This window comes from Panulirus ornatus, chromosome 64 (assembly GCF_036320965.1).
Source record: "Panulirus ornatus isolate Po-2019 chromosome 64, ASM3632096v1, whole genome shotgun sequence".
Lineage (NCBI taxonomy): Eukaryota > Metazoa > Arthropoda > Malacostraca > Decapoda > Palinuridae > Panulirus > Panulirus ornatus.
In genome coordinates this window covers 4,847,797-4,864,053 of record NC_092287.1, presented here as the reverse complement: position 1 = coordinate 4,864,053, position 16,257 = coordinate 4,847,797, and the positions used below count along the sequence as shown (strand labels likewise).

Below are 16,257 nucleotides of genomic sequence, written 5' to 3'. Positions count from 1 at the left end.
AGGTGGTCATCCACATAGCTGGACAGACCACAATCCAAGGTCGAAGTGAGGTTGTTTGGCCTTAACATCACTAAAAAATATAAAAATTCGTCAGTCCCCGGACAAACGGTGGATGAAAAGAATAGCAAAGCAAAAACTCCCTTCCCACCCCATACTCTCCCGCAACATGCTGGACGAAAAACAGGCAGAACTAATACCTTGCACGATTAATATGCCTGAAGAAAATGTTTATAGTTAAGTCCTAAGATGAAATAACAATGAATATGTCGTACATCCCATCACCAACAATATGCATCCCTTCACTTTTGCTATAAAGACAATAGTAAGATTAAAATCGAGTTCCAGCCTCTCGACGTATCTATATTATTTCTTATGTTGAAGAATGACACAAAAATTCTTACTCCCTCAAAGTAGGTGACATGGTTTAATCCAAATTGGTATATTACCTCAGCAAGGTCGGTGGTTAAGGTAGCATAATCAACTATGGTGACGAATGATGAATTTCTTTATACCGGAGAGTGACAAGCTGTGCTCGAGTCCAATACTGAAGATATTATGGGTGTTGCTCTCAGTGACATATTCTGGGTGCTTATTTCACGCATCAATAATGTCGGCAAAGAAACATTTCGTACTGTCCGGATTACCTCGGTGGACTACTATTTTTTGGTCCAATTCCTCTAGTAGACAGTTAGCGCTATGTAAAGATTTTTTTCTTTATTTCGATGTTGTTGAATCCTGGAAGTATTTTGAAACATTCTATTAATTTGCCTTGGAGACATTTTTTTGCTGGGAGAGAACAAGTTTAATTCTCGCAATCTGTCCTCATATATTATTCAGTTGCTCTTAGCGCACTCTTCCAATCTAGGAATATTTTTCTTGAGTGGGGGGGCCCAACCTGCACTACATATTCAAGGTATTTTTCATATTACTTAAATAAATGACGCTTAATATCATGCTATGTCCATTAGGTGTTTTATTACTACATCTCAATGAATGAAAATGATATTCCTGTATCATGACAAGCTGCAAGAAGACATCGAGTTACTTTTGTTTTTCTAACACTAAGAAGGCAGTTACTTTTGTTTTTCTAACACTAGGAAGAAGGCAGAGTTACTTTTGTTGTTCTAATACCATGAGGAGGAGACAAACATACTTTTATCTACCACAAATACTAAGGTTTTACATTATGTGATATTGTTTCGATAAAGTCTACATATGCATACTGATCACTGTAGAATGCACTGGACTTTGGAAAATCAGTCATTAAGATAATTGAAAAGTTTCAAAAAAAATCCCTGTATCTTCTTGTGACTGTCATGAATAACGTGATATAATTCTCAGAAAAAAAAAGCCATGATCGTTACTGTAGCGTTTAAACACAATGAATCTAAATCTAAAGTCGTCTCGTAATGCGCCCAACCCGGTCAGCTACATGTATGATTTACCTTTAGTTCCCTATAAGGCACAGTACATTATTCTTGTGTATAAATGGATTAAATCTTAATTGTGTAATCTCAAGCGTTAATTAATGACAATTAAGATACATGTGATAGTAATTCTGTTTAAATTGTTTTTCATTACAATGGAGTTAATAATGTTTGTACCTACCCTAAGGTAGAACTATTAACCGGACGACCGCTGTGATTGGATCGTCTGCATTACAAATTAGTAAGGAAGTAGTTTGGTGGTTTGCTACTAATATTATGCCAGAATTCATCATATGCTTGAGCAATAAATAATATATGCTATGGAATGAAAAGTAAATGTGGTTGGAATTAAGAATATCCGCTAAGAAAATATTTGTATTGTCTCCAAAAATTCACCTTGACAAGGTGAAAGTGTCCTATTTATTCCTACATATGAGCTCAATCATAAATTACATATAAGCTAGGCATTAATGGCAATAGTCTTTTCCCTTACAATGACAACAGCATAACAGTACTAACTCGGCACTTGTACAGAGCAATAGATATAGCTGGCTATTTTACTTATCCTGTAGAAGCAACAAAGACACACATACTACTCTAGATTCTAAGCAAGTTTAGTGTAATTTTACTTATCCTGTAGAAGCAACAAAAACACACATACTACTCTAGATTCTAGGCACGTTTAGGGTAAGTTACATGAGGATGGGCTTGTTTGATTGAGGTGCCTAGGTTGTGTCATGTCACATTAGCCAAATCTGGTTGAATGGGGACATAGTGAAAAAGCCCAGTTAATCAGACATTGGCAACATTGCTTCTATTATTGCATACAAAATATCCCAAAGATTTTTGTGCTGCAAAAATAATTGTAAAGAACAGGTATTTATTTGGCTTATAATTTTTACCTTTGAAACAACTTATGATTCATTTTGACTTCAGAAATTTTTGAAAATCTTATTACATGATATTTTCATTTATGATATTATATGTAGCTTACTGCTTTCTTTTGGAAACACATTTGGTAACTCTCAAAAACTGTTTTGGTGCCCAGTATTCAAGCATCCTGACATGGCTACATTATGCATACTGTGACTAGGTTCAGTAATTCCTCAGAAAGAAAAGTGGGTGTGAATGAAAATACTTAACAGCTGTTACAATGGATGCAGTTATGATGAAATGCCCCTGGATTTTCCTTTTCAGCTGTCCATTTCTATATTCTTTGGATGAAGGCAGTTGCATATGGTTATCCATGTGACTTCAAGTTCCTTATCCTTGGGGACGGGAGAAAAAATACTGCTCACGTATTTCCAGTGTGTTGTAGAAGGTAACTAAGAAGGGTGAGAGTGGGTGGCTGGAAATCCTCCCTTCCTGTATTACTTTCCAAAAGAGGGAACAGAGCAAGAAGCCAAGTAAGGAATTTTTCTTTCCAAGGTTGTCATCTGTTCATGGTGCTACCTTGGTTATGCAGGAAAAGGGGGAGCATGTACAAAAGAAAGAAAGATATGTATACCTTAGCCTAAACTATGTACCCAGTTTACTGACCAACCCTTATGGAAGGATGAACAGTTTTGTTGACTGGGTTTGATAGGAAGTGTGACTCATACTACCAGTAAAAACAACTAAAAGCTGCTTTTCTGGAAGCATGGTCATGTCTCGTATCATGCTACAATTACCTCTTTGTTCAGTATGGAGAGAGATTTCTGCACTCATGGGGCTCCATCTTTTGAGCTTTCTTTACCTGTAAAGAGATTTTGTCTATTAGAAAGGGCTAGCACACAGTGGTGACTACAGGAAAATTTAGAGTTAAGAGTATTCAGGCATGCAAGTCAGGTTGAATGTAGTGTATAAGATGGAAAGTGTGTGCTTGTGGACTTGATATTAGCAACCCACATGTATGCGAGGCAGAAAGAAATGACAGCTATCAAGTTCCTCTCCCAAGCCCTTAGGCTTAGGAGAGGAACATGATTGTTACTGTAGTGCTGGCTCATCATGCCACAAGGCAAGAACTTTTTTATTACAGAGAAAGAGCTTTAAGCTTCTCAAAGAAAAAAAGTCTTGTAGGTTACTTTTTTATAATGCATTAGATAAGGTGATATAGCTTCAATAGAAAGAAAACAATTTGTCACATATTGGTGCTACTCTGATAGGTCATGCAACTGGCATATGTTTGTGAAGTAACAGCAATGTTTTGATAGGTGTTACAGAGAAAAGCCAAAAATTGGTACTCTACTGAAAGCAAAGAAGACTGTTAAAGTTCTGAGGTAGACTAAACTTTTAACATAAATAAAAGTAGCAGTTGCAAAATGTCTTTTCTTAATCACAGGTATTTTTCAGGTTTATGGGCAAACTAGCCACACACTGGGACTGCATGTGTTATATATTAGAATCTTACTTTCAAGCAAAATCAAATATTTTATGTGTTGAGTTGGATAAGTTCTCATGAATAATGAATTTATCCTATTCTACCAAATTTCTTTCTAGAGCCAAAATAATCTGCTACGGGTTGTGTGTCTATATCTCAGAGCTATCACAGGAAACTATCAAACTGGAGAAGATGAAACGATCAGCTCCAGTGGTCTTCTCCATTACTTTTGTCAGGCAGTAAGTTCATATACAATGATTCCATATTGGACTGATTCCCAGCTTTGGATAGAGCAGGATTATAAAAGTCAGTTGGATACAAACACACGAGACTTTCATCCATAATAGGCTTTGAAATTATTCTTTAATTAGCATAATTCAGCATGATTTAAATTAAGAATTAAAGTACTTGATTTATGCAAAACTTTTAAATGTTGGAGATTCTAGAAATAAAAGAGCTATGATCAAATTAAAGGATGCATGAGAGAGGAAAAGGTGATTTAATATCTTTGAGTGTTAGAAAGTGTAATTTTTTTGATAGACAGTAGAATTGAGATGTATGAGTAGAAGAATAGTTGTCTCATGTATCATCTTGAGCAAAGTGTGATTCTATTGCTTCAAGTTTACTGGAAGTTACTCTCTTCTAAACTACCAGCATAATTTGGAATTGGCATTGTCATATAAAAGTCTTGGGCCAGTTAACACCTAACTTATAGGAAGTTGCCACTACCGTTAATACCTAAAGGTACTGTGAACCGAACATTTGCCTTAAGGTAAAGCCATGAAAAATGTACTCAAAAGTATCTAAAGGAAATATAGTACAGTTTTGTAGGTTATGTTATACTTGTCTCCCTCATTTATATTGAACTCATAAGAGCTGAATTCACGTCCACTCTTTTGCTGTCATATATAGTGTGCCAAAACCAGTGCCCCACGGGCTTTTTCATAGCTTGCTGAGACCACTTCATATGCCTTGGTTGATTCCGTTGACATTAGGTCACCTCCCATATACCAGATCTGTCTGATTCCTTCTATCCTGAACGTTTTAGTCGTGATACCTAAAAGTCTCTCTTCACTCCTGTCTGCCAACTCCTCCTAGGTATCTCCCTCCTCCTAGTTCCCTTCACTGCTGACACAACAATCCTCTTAGTCTTGGATTACTCATTCTCTCCATATGTCTTAACCACTGTAGCACACCCTGGTCAGCTCTCTCAGTCAGCCTGTGCTTACAACCTTACCTCACTCTTACACCATTACTTTTTACATGGTCAACTGTCTTCACACAACATACTGTCCTGAGGCAATTCATTTCTAAACTGTCCATTCTCTTTCATTGTTTGCATTCAGGGGCCAAGACTTATGTCCATACAATACCATCAGGATTGCTGTACCTTCAAACATTCATTTTTGCCCTAACAGACTGCAGTTTCTCTTACTCATTTTTCAACATGCCCTGGACCTTAGTGTCCCCTTTTCCACCTTAAGATGTAGTTCAACCCTCATTTCTTCATTCCATGCCATGCCCACTCTTGAGTACTGAAAGAATTCCACTTCTTCCAGATCTTCACTATTCAAATACTTACACCATCCTGTGTTACCCTGCTTCACCTCATTAACCTTTTACTACCCAAAATTAATTTATACAGGTTAGGATTCATACTTATGTGGTTGTACATAACTAATAGATACTAGAGAAAAAGTAAACATTCATTTTATACCATTTTAAAAGTGAAGAAAAACACTGAAACCCTGACAAATTACTAAGAGAATAACAGTAATATAATAAGGGTAAAAAGGGTGAAAAAATCAAGACTTCGAAAAGTTACATTTGGTGGTATTCAAACACATCATGCATTTCTTCCAGTGCACAGTTTATCATAAGAAAACATCTTGTAGAGAGTGAGGATAATAGTATCACATGCAACTTGTAAGAATGTGATATACCAATTGAGTTTTTTCTCTCTGAGATTAGCTCTCCCAAATGTCCTTCAATTCCTCTCTATGAAGAAGCCTTTGATAGTGTTAACATTAGAAACAAAACTGTAGCTATTGAAAAGACTTGAAACTGTTGAGACAAACTCAGCACTTTGTAGGACTTACGGCATGAGCAGGTCAACATATGGGATATCATGAACAAAGATAAAATTAAGACTACTGGTTAATAGCGTACTGAACCTTTTAGCCAAAATGACAGTAAGCATGATAAGCCCAGTGCAAATATTAAGAAAAATGGAAAAAATTGTTTGTTGTAAGAACTGAGGACTGGAATCTAAAGTTATTAGTGTTAACTTTGTAACCATTCACCAGATTTCAGCTCCTCATGTATAAACAAAAGAATGTGATGGGAAACACAAAATAATTATCTAAGCTGGTCACTTGATACTATTCACACTGTTTTATTATAAAACTGATTTTATATTAGTGCTTGCAAGAAAAATTTCAAGACTTGGGTGGGAACAGAAGCCCCCTACTATGGAAACAATTATTCATTTACATGAAATTCATTTATTTCAGCCTCTTATAGGAACACAACCCCCCATTTAAATGAGGGAGACCAGTACCTAATGATGTGACCTATTTTGGATACTGTAGTTAGAATATCTTGTATACTGAGAATAAATATATGTGGTTAGCCAGGAAGTACTGAACTGCTTATTTTTTATTCACTACCAGTCATTACAGTGAATGCAGTTTTTATATTTTTACAGTGCTGTTTGGCTACAGTATCCCCTACTTTGGGAAATGCATTTATACCATAAGTTGGGACCCAAATACAAAAATAAAGGCAGCAGACCACCAGCCCTAATCCCACTCTTTGGCATGGACTTTGGGCCTGAGAGACCTAAACAACATGGTAATTTTTGTCAACATTACATTAATGAAAAATAGCAAAATAAAAGTAACCCTGAAATCTAAGAAAATTTTCTGAAATACTGCTAGAAGTAAGGAAAAAGTTTTACTACAGGATACTTACTAAAAACCTGGTAAGATTTATGAAGGGTTATATGCAGGCAATGAGGTGATGGAGAAGACTGCAAATGCAGATTTGCCTGTATTTGAACCATCCAGGTTTTTATACAGTATAACACAAAAGCAGTATTTCTACAGGCAAGTTTTTCCTTACATTCATTATATCTAAATAATTGATGGTTACAGAACGTCTCTATTAGACTGATGCTATGCATCATATTTCTTAGGTGTCTGGTTAGCTATTTGCATGCCTTACCATTAGCTTGATCAAGTTACTATGTCTCATAATCATTGTGTGACTGTTGACAACTCACAGGGTGGCTATATTAGCTTGATCAAGTTACAAGTTATGATCATTATGAAAGTGTTGACAACTGAAGGGGTGGCTGTTGTTAAGTCCTTTTCATTTCTTGGGCCACTTATCTTTCCTAACAATTGTAGCATACCCGTTTTTAAGGAGAAAATATTAGATCTGATAAACTCTTAAATGACTACTCTTTTTATACCATTTGAATTTCTTTATATGACCTCACTGAGGACTTTTGTTTGTAAAGGAGGCCTTTGGGGGAAAAAATCTAAATAGGTAATCACTATCAAGATTAAACCATAGTGATAATCCAGCTTGAATATCTATTCTGACCACATTTTATAAATTCTGTGAATCATACATTACCAATGAATTGTGTAATAATGTTTTTTCATTTCCTTCTTAAGTGGGGAGACACAGGCCAACAAAGAGCAACGAATACAGGGTCACTTGGATATTCCTTTAAGCTCTGTAGGAGAGATTCAGGCCTCACAGGTAACTATTCATAAAATAAATTAGTTATTTTTGTTGAAATCATTGCTAGCACAGTGATCAGCTTTTGAGCTATTGCAAGTTTGTACTTTATTATTTTTGTATCACAAATTATTCATTAAAGATGACATGGGAACTAATTCATATGATTGCAAGGTGAGGGTTACAAAGTTTTCTGTGCAGAATTTTAATCAAATGCCATGAAGATGTAGTTATTCCATGACATTTCCCTCCTCCTAACAGGCTGGAATGAGTCTTTGCAAGGCAGCTTTCTCTCGTGTTTATGCAAGTGACTTGTGCAGAGCATATACAACATGTGAGCGTATCCTGAAAGAAAATTGCTGCTTACCTCCTCCTATTAAGGTTGATACTAGACTGCGTGAAAGGGTAAGGACCTCATTCTTAAGTATCTTAATCAACCACATATCTTAAGTAGGGGAATCAGTGGAATTCAAGGTCCTGTGCATTTTCTAACCTTTATTGTTAACTTAATTGTTTCATTCACCTCAAATCTTATTCACTGCATCAGCTGTCTCTGCAACTACTCAAGTTAAATAACAATAGCATGCATGCTGCATTGCAGGATAAGTGATGCTTTAGTAAAAAAAATAATTGAAATTCTTTCGGAGGGATTAATGAGACCAGGAAAATTCCTAAAATGTATCCTCCTGCATCCATTGCCAGTGCAGAAAACCAACTTTCCCTAATGATTCATACACAGACACAGAAACTGCAATGGAGTTTTCACTTTTTAAGGAGTCTTTACAGTTGTTTAATAAAGTTTTCATACCCTTACAGGCACAACTGATTTTTTTCGGTCATCTCTGTAGTGTGCAAAAAACTACTCTTTTTTCATGAACATATATACAAAAAAATGAAAATATTCTTTCTTTCTGTGTTGCAAGAAAAACACACTAAATATCAGAATTGGTAATCCTAATTGTGTAAAATAAGTTCATACTTTTTTACTGAAATGATTAGATGCACAAAAACTATCTAAACCCTTATTTTTTCTTATAAATTAAGAGTTCAGCATTCCTAGTTTACGAAAGACTATTATGTAATGGATAAGCCAATCATAAGTACAAGCAGTGCAGCCTTGGTGGTGGGTGCCACAAACACAACTAGTCTCTAGAGAAGGCATACAATTACCCACCATTTCCTTTACTGGTTACTGAGGCCTCTAAAAACTGGTTAGTGACCCCTTTTCCTTGGGCAATTCAACATCATTCGTGTTCACTCCAGCAACTTTGCCAAACTTCATCTCATGCAAGGCTTTTACCATCTCATCCCTCATAAAAAGTATAGTTAGTTATAAATGCTTTTTAAATTAAAAAATCAGTTGATGCATACATTTGTGTGTTTGTTTTTACCTCCAGATAACCTATTAAAACCTCAAAGCCAGTAACCCTCAAGAATATTTTTTTTTTTTTTTCCTTTTTGTAACTTTCGTATTTCCAGATCTGTAGTACAACAGTAAAGTTTGACTAATGGCATGAATTTTACAAGGATATGTTAAGTCACCAACCCATTTTGCATTCATGTTGGACTCTATCATAAAAACAACAGTTGGTGACAAGATAGTATAGTAATTGAATGAGTAGACAAGAGAATTATTGATAGGGATTATGCTAATGTATTTTTGAGAGAAAAAATGAATGATCTAATGAAGTGAAAGGCAAGGAATATGTAAGTGTTTGGCTGAAAGATAGCAAAGTCAGAAGACATTGTATTAGGATGGGAAAGGCATTACAAATGAATCAAATTTCAAATACTTTTTTGTGATTATGTCATTGGATGGATCCCAGGAATTCAATTTTCTGATTACCATTACTCTAATCAGACCACTGTTTCATTATCTTATATTTAGAAATCAGACAGAATCAACATGCTCACCAAAATTTGCTAATTTACGTACTTAGATAAATTTTGATTTATGGTCATGAATTGTGCTATGGCAATGAAATTAAATCTAGAAATTTCAGTCTTTGAAAGTAAAGTACAGTACAGTGTATCTTAGAAATACAATGACAAGATAGAGTGAGCAATGAAATCACAAGAGAAGTGACCCTGATTTCATGTGTAGATTAAGTACTAACAGAACCAGAATGAAGAATGTTGGGACGTACTGTAAGAAGGACCTACAGTAATAAAACAGTACTAGTAAATATGAAATGAAAATGACCAGGTAATGGGAAGAGGTAGACCCCATCCAACATGGTTAAGAAAATTGAAAAGGAAGGCTAGGCATGAATAGAATTGGGTGATGAAAGAGACAGAATAGAAAGCATTGGTATGATTTCAGAGGCCCTTTTATTGCATGGCACTGGAGATAGTAATCAGTAAAATGCACCAATATTCCCCCTAGAATTTTGGAAGTGTGGAAGGTATGAACATAGAAGAAGTCAAGACCATGGCAGCAGCAGAGGGTCTTACTTGGCCTCAGTTCAACCCTGAAGGTGCAGAGACATTAGGTGCTCTACAAGCTAGAATGGCATCATTTTTTAAGGTTGGTTTTCTTAATAATTTTAGATGGGTGTTGTCTTTTTCATTTTGTATCTGTTGAAATTACAACTTTCTGTTGACTTCTCTCACATCTCATTTACTCCTTATTTTGCCAACTGATTGGATAGCAGACATGATCCTGGGAAGATGTACATACTTTTCCTTATAAAAAAAGTTGCCCTTTAGATGTGAAATGGCCACCCACAACTCATTAGCTCTTTGGTCAAGATATACATGATCTTCCTGGTAGTGAGCAAATTCAAGTTCAAGCTCATCTGTCTGCTCCAGTAACTTACATGCTGAGGATCTAATTTTTCGAGCAAAATTTTCGTTGTTACTCTTCATCTGTCATTGCTAGAGAATCTAAGTAAATTGGATTTTACTGCTTTGAAGAACAGCAATAGATGGAAGGGAACTATTAATTTCTTATCCATCTGTATACATGATAATTTTGTGTAGCTTTATGAAGCCTCAGGAGTAGGACCAGCCTGGTTACACAAGCTAAAGATATGATCGGCTGGTAAGACTGAGTGTGCAACAATTTGTGCGGTCATTTCTGCATAATGGTTGGAAATTGATTGATGTCTGACTGTTATTTTGTACACTGCATTAGTACCTCTGTGCTCGATGGGAACATACACCATATATTGAACAGTACACACATGTGAAGTTCCCATACATTACATACACAATTCATGCACAATAAATGAACATACAACCAGAATTTCATAAAAATGTATTTTACTGAGAAAAATTGTACTGCTTTATGTATCACAAGAAAACGTAATAAATATGGCAAAAACATAATGGCTGGCAACTCTGCTATTAGCTTGTTTGAAGTGAAAAGAAATTGGAGACTTTGCCAAAAAATGATCTTAATGTACATAAAATACTCAAGTTATCTTCGTTTTGCTGATGAACTTTAAATTTGTTACAGGATGTGTGTCAATCAGTTTTTGACAAGAACAGACACCAAAGAGGTGAAGGGAATGAAGACACAGATGATATAGATGTGGAGAATTTGCAGGTAGATGTGCATTTAAATATTTTTATGCTCTTTCTTTCATACTTTAGTTGTAAGAACTGTCCACTTTACTGAAATTATATGTTTTATGTGATATATGTTGTTAAGGGTATGGTTAACCTGTCAGGTGCTAATTACATAATTCAAAGGGTGATGTACACAACTGTAGGGTCCCTCTCTCTCTCCCTATCAGTAACACTTGTTCTACCACCACCTAAAGCTCTCATCACCACGTTTTTGATAAGTTTCCATTAAATAATGTCTGCATTACCCATGACATAGCAACTTATGCTGAATCAGATAATGTGGGGGGATAAGGATGATAAAAACTAGTCTAGTGACAAAGCAACATTTGCTGAATCAGGTAATTTGGGGATGATATAAACTAGTCTGATGTCCTTATCTGATGAATTTTTAACTTGAGACATGTTGTCCAAGAATGTAACCCAATCACTCACTAGTTGGGGTATAGGTGTATATGAAAATAACATCTCATAATAAAATGAATAATCATTGGTTATCTTAGTATTGTATTTGAAGTACAATAGTTGAAGACTGCTAAAAGATATACTTTCATATCATGGCGTCTGAACACTGCACTCATTACATCACAGTATCTAATTCTCGTGCTGTAGCATCTGAAACAATATTTTGATTTCTCTCACTCAGGTTGTAAACAGGCTTTTCTTTGCACATGAAATTATTTTTTGACATTTTATATTTGATTTTCCTGAAAATAATTTCTTTAGGCTGTAGCACTGACAAACTCGAAAATCTGTATTCCTAAAATCTCTACACTTCCAAAATCTGTGTTCCAGTCAGCCAAAATTACTGCCAACTTGGAGAATAAGTTTTTTATAAGCAGTTTCATTAAAGTCGTATTTGAAATATTATACATTTAATTACAATCAAAACCATGTAAAGGTTTTGATATATTTTGCAAGACAATCTGCAGACTATATTATTCTAAAGTATGTTAAATTCCAAAATCCAAACATTGCTTAGTCCAAAGGATCACAGATTTTTTATGTTCTTCCTGCTTTAGTTAAGAATTACATAAGGATTAGAATTTACTTTAATTAATGGATATATTGAAACTTCTTAAAGATGAGCTGTTTACTGCTTCTTTGCAGCCATTAGAGGAATCTGCTCCTGTGGAAAACATTTTGGTTGTGAGTCATGGAGCAGCCCTCAAACAGCTCTTCGTTCACCTTCATAAGACTCTCAGCTGTCCAGTACCAGGAGATCCTGATATACTTAATAGAATCCCCCCAAATACTGGAATTACAGAGTATTTAGTAAGGTAAGACTTTTGATGAGCTTATATTATTGTTTATTTATAAAAAGATTCACAATACCACATGCATATTTTATTAGATACTGAATAATGGACCCAAACAAATATCTTATCAGTATCTAAAGCAAACACAAAAAATAAACTGTTCCTGCTTCAGAAAGAATGGAAAGCTTTGGAAGGCAAACCATTAAGACAAAAGGCAAAATTATTGCACACACCCTTTAACCCTTTCAGAGCATAAATGATTTTTTCAGTCTCCCATCAGTGGGGAGAAAAAAAAAAAGAATAATTTCTTTCATATGAAAATGTACACACTTACCAACAAAAGAAAAATCTTAAGAACAAAGACTTGGCTGTACACTATCTGTCAGACTTACCAACCTTATTTATGCAAGTTACATAATCTTTCATGTATATGATTAAAAGAGGATAAGTGAGGAAAGGATGGCTAGGAGGGTGTTCCTGTTAAAAGTGAAGGGAACAAAGAAAAGAGGTAAACTAAAGAGGAGATGGAAGGATAGAGTGAAAGATGCTTTGAAGGGATGGGGCCTGAACATGCTGGGGGGTGTAAGGTGTGCAAGGGACAGAGTGAAGTGCAGCAATGTGGGATACTGAGGATAGCATGCTGGTAGTAGGCAAAACCATGGCATTTGAAGTGGTTGAGGAAACCATAGGGAGGCCAGTAAGGACCACTACTTGAGAGGAAACTCTGGTATTGGTGCATCGCCTCGCTAATGTGGGAAAGGGTGAATGTATGAAAAAAATGCTTGTTTGTGGAAAAAAAAAATAAACCCATTGTGTTCTTATGTATTAAGAGTTAGGAATTTTTGATTTTAGGAAAAATACGTTTTTAACTTGACTGACCAATCCTCAGTAAGTGGAGCATGGATGTGGATGAGGTGTGGCTATGGCCTCTTGAAAAGGCACACATCCACCCACCATGATCATTAGTGGGTTACTGAGGCCCACACCAAATTCTGGTGACTAATTACATGTTTGGTTGCAACTTAACTAAGCCTACAATGCATGTAGATTTCAACTTGTAGCAGAAAATTGTGTAGATTGATGTTTGTAACACCCTGATATGTAACAGAGGACTGACATTCAAAGCACTATTTATGTCTGTTCAAGGGGTAGCCTCAGTGGGTATTTTTTTACTAACTTGAGCTTCTGATATAAAATGAAAAGAAGGAAAATCCTGGAAGGCATGGTTCTTAGTCTACACTACTGGTATTCTTTGTTTGCTTAATACCCTTACAATTAAAAACTGCCATAAATGCAATAAGTTTTATTATTGTATATATCCAGGACCCAATACTTACAAAGTATTATGAGACAATATGGACTACCCAATGGATACATAACTAATAATATATACTGATTAGCCAGATTATTAAGGGTACATAGGCCTACAAACCAGCTACAAATGGCTTTTCTGATCATAGGAACAGAGCATGTTGGTCTGAGACTGAGCTGTAGTGGTAAGGAAAAGCCTCTCAGATCAGCATATGATAAAGGAAGTTAATCTTAAGTCTGATTATGGAAGAAGTAAAATGATTATTGGAAAGATGTTTTACTTTTTGTATTTTTTTCGTAGTGATGAATCTTAACATTTCACGTTTTCATTCCTAAACCATATGTGTAAGTTTCTCTTTTATTCCTATGAACAAGATTTTGTTAGGTCCTCTATAAATTATGATGATTCCTAACAAAGTGATTTGCAAATTTTTACAGATTTAGTCCAAAGAGGTATATGTTACAGTGTGTACGTATGCATGATGATGGCCACCTGCAAGATCTTTAATGAAAGTAAAGCAGTAGACATGAAGTGGGTGGTTGATGCAAAATTCTCCAGCAACTGTATTCAGGGACTGAGTGTTGGTACTTTAGCCCAGTACAATTTAATGGAAAATAAATTTTCTTGGGGAATGATTTATGTACTAAAATACTGAGTGTTATGTAGTAACGTTTTTAGTAATAAGCCTTTAAAATGAGACAAGAATGTCTAATTATTTATGATTAGGTGTGAGATATTTGTAAATTCTGAGCTAACTCCTAAAGAGATACAGCCTTAATCTTTAATTAGTGGTGGATATCAATTCATGTTCTCTTACGACATCTGTTTAAATATCCAGCTAACTTCTCTAACCATTAGCAGCTTATAGAGATCTTTCCCATCACAAAGAAGGTCCAGGAAAAAATTCTGTCATCTTCAGTACCCCTATGATAAGCACATGGCTATCTACATGAAGGTTATGTGTACATGGTGACCCTGCAGAAAGTATGTATTTTGTTGGATTATCTAAGTTACTAGCAGGAAGACTTATGATTTGTATAAATTGATGAGGACAGTGAAAAAGAATATGATAAGAAATGTGAAGAAATCAGTGATTTTAGTGGGGGATTACTTAAGAAGGAAGGGGAGACTTCCCCAGTGAATTTGTGTGTGCAGAAGAAAATAAGTAATTATTGCATCTAATTTCCTTTTTGTAATCCTGGTGTGGTAGAGAACTCTGATACAGATGATACAAAAAAACATAAAATATTTTTAGAGAAACAATCCAGTATCCTCTCCATACATGTCAGGGCTTGATCTCTCACTTTTATGTAGTGTGAGGTAATTATTTCTTCTTATATTCTTGTTATTCACCAATGTTGCTGTTCCTGAGTTTGAAATACAATAAGAGTATAAATGAAGTAAGACTGCAGTTTTCAGTGTAAAGAAAAACCAACCCTTCTCTATCCTCCTCACATTTGCCAGGCAATCTCCCTCATAGTGAATTTTAGTATGGAAGATGTATATGTTCAGCATATTTATGTTATTTACCAACAACACTGTGGCTGTGTATGAGGAGTGCAATAAGATAACAAGCTTAACAGAAAGAAACATAATTTTCAAGTCTTCTCTGTTATCAGGATCTGTCAAAAACATCATTCACACCCGTTTCGGGCACTCAGCTTGGCTAAGCAGACCAACAAAAGGGTGATACTGTAATACAACTTTCTGTGAATGTTCTGTTAGTTTTGAATACTAATCCATCATGTCATAAACTTTTTCTATTATTTTCTGTGCACTCTGCAATGAAATTTCCAGACAATATCTGCCAATAAAGAGTTAAGGATGTATCTCCCATATCCTATGCTGCAGAAAGCAAATAAAGGGTTAGGGTTGAAATGAAGGATTGTCATAAAGAAAGTTTCCATTACAATTGTATTGTAACTAGGCTTACCTAATGTATGTACATCCACCTGTAGAATATCTTTATGCACTCATTCCACCCATATAGATGGAAATGGAGATAGCATAAATGCATTCAGTTTCAGTATTATTAATTTAATGCTATGTAATGTGAATTAAGAAATTAAATGGTAGTGAAGTACAGAAATACATGTCCTCACAGAGTTTGCACACTCCTTTGACTTGATATGAGATCACTGGAAAACTACTTTTTTATTACATTTACTCAAAGGCAAAAATTACCAATGAAGTTCATCTGTTTGAAGTAATTTTATTACAAGTCTTAACGTATATATTTTACTGAAAACAGTTTAAACATTTGTCTTTCATATCTTCGAGTCTTCTTCAGTGTTATTACCTATTTTGAGATACATAATCTTTTTCACTTTCATCCCACTGTTTGTTTAGGCCAAGTTTCCTCATACGCTAAGGGCATAATACATTTCAACATGGTATGTTCAGGATGTAAAAGCAGTTCTGAAAACATTTGTCAAGTAATTCAGCATTATGGTTTAGCTGTTTGGAAATCAAACTGCCGTAATGTTTATCACTTTTGCCATTTCTCAAACGTACATTCAGAATTTACCAATATTTTGGTAAATGACACTGACCATCTTTATATCAACTAGAATTCAAAGA

The 16,257-nt window shown here is 35.2% G+C and overlaps 1 protein-coding gene across 4 annotated transcripts; it reads left to right on the top strand.

The window, feature by feature from the left end:
* The first annotated feature begins 1,104 nt into the window (after nucleotides 1–1,104).
* Nucleotides 1,105–15,775, top strand: LOC139746211 (fructose-2,6-bisphosphatase TIGAR-like). 4 transcript variants are annotated; one of them, XM_071657169.1, is made up of 8 exons: nucleotides 1,105–1,176; nucleotides 3,906–4,025; nucleotides 7,470–7,557; nucleotides 7,798–7,941; nucleotides 9,923–10,063; nucleotides 10,997–11,086; nucleotides 12,217–12,386; nucleotides 14,115–15,775. In XM_071657169.1, exons 1-8 carry the CDS (start codon nucleotides 1,133–1,135, stop codon nucleotides 14,182–14,184), a joined length of 867 nt encoding a protein of 288 aa, XP_071513270.1. In that variant the 5' UTR covers nucleotides 1,105–1,132; the 3' UTR covers nucleotides 14,185–15,775. The 4 variants fall into 4 exon arrangements, with proteins under 4 accessions (XP_071513270.1, XP_071513271.1, XP_071513272.1 ...); XM_071657170.1 differs by lacking the exon at nucleotides 1,105–1,176 and adding an exon at nucleotides 1,512–1,668; XM_071657171.1 differs by lacking the exon at nucleotides 1,105–1,176 and adding an exon at nucleotides 1,733–2,114.
* The last annotated feature ends 482 nt before the right edge of the window (nucleotides 15,776–16,257 follow it).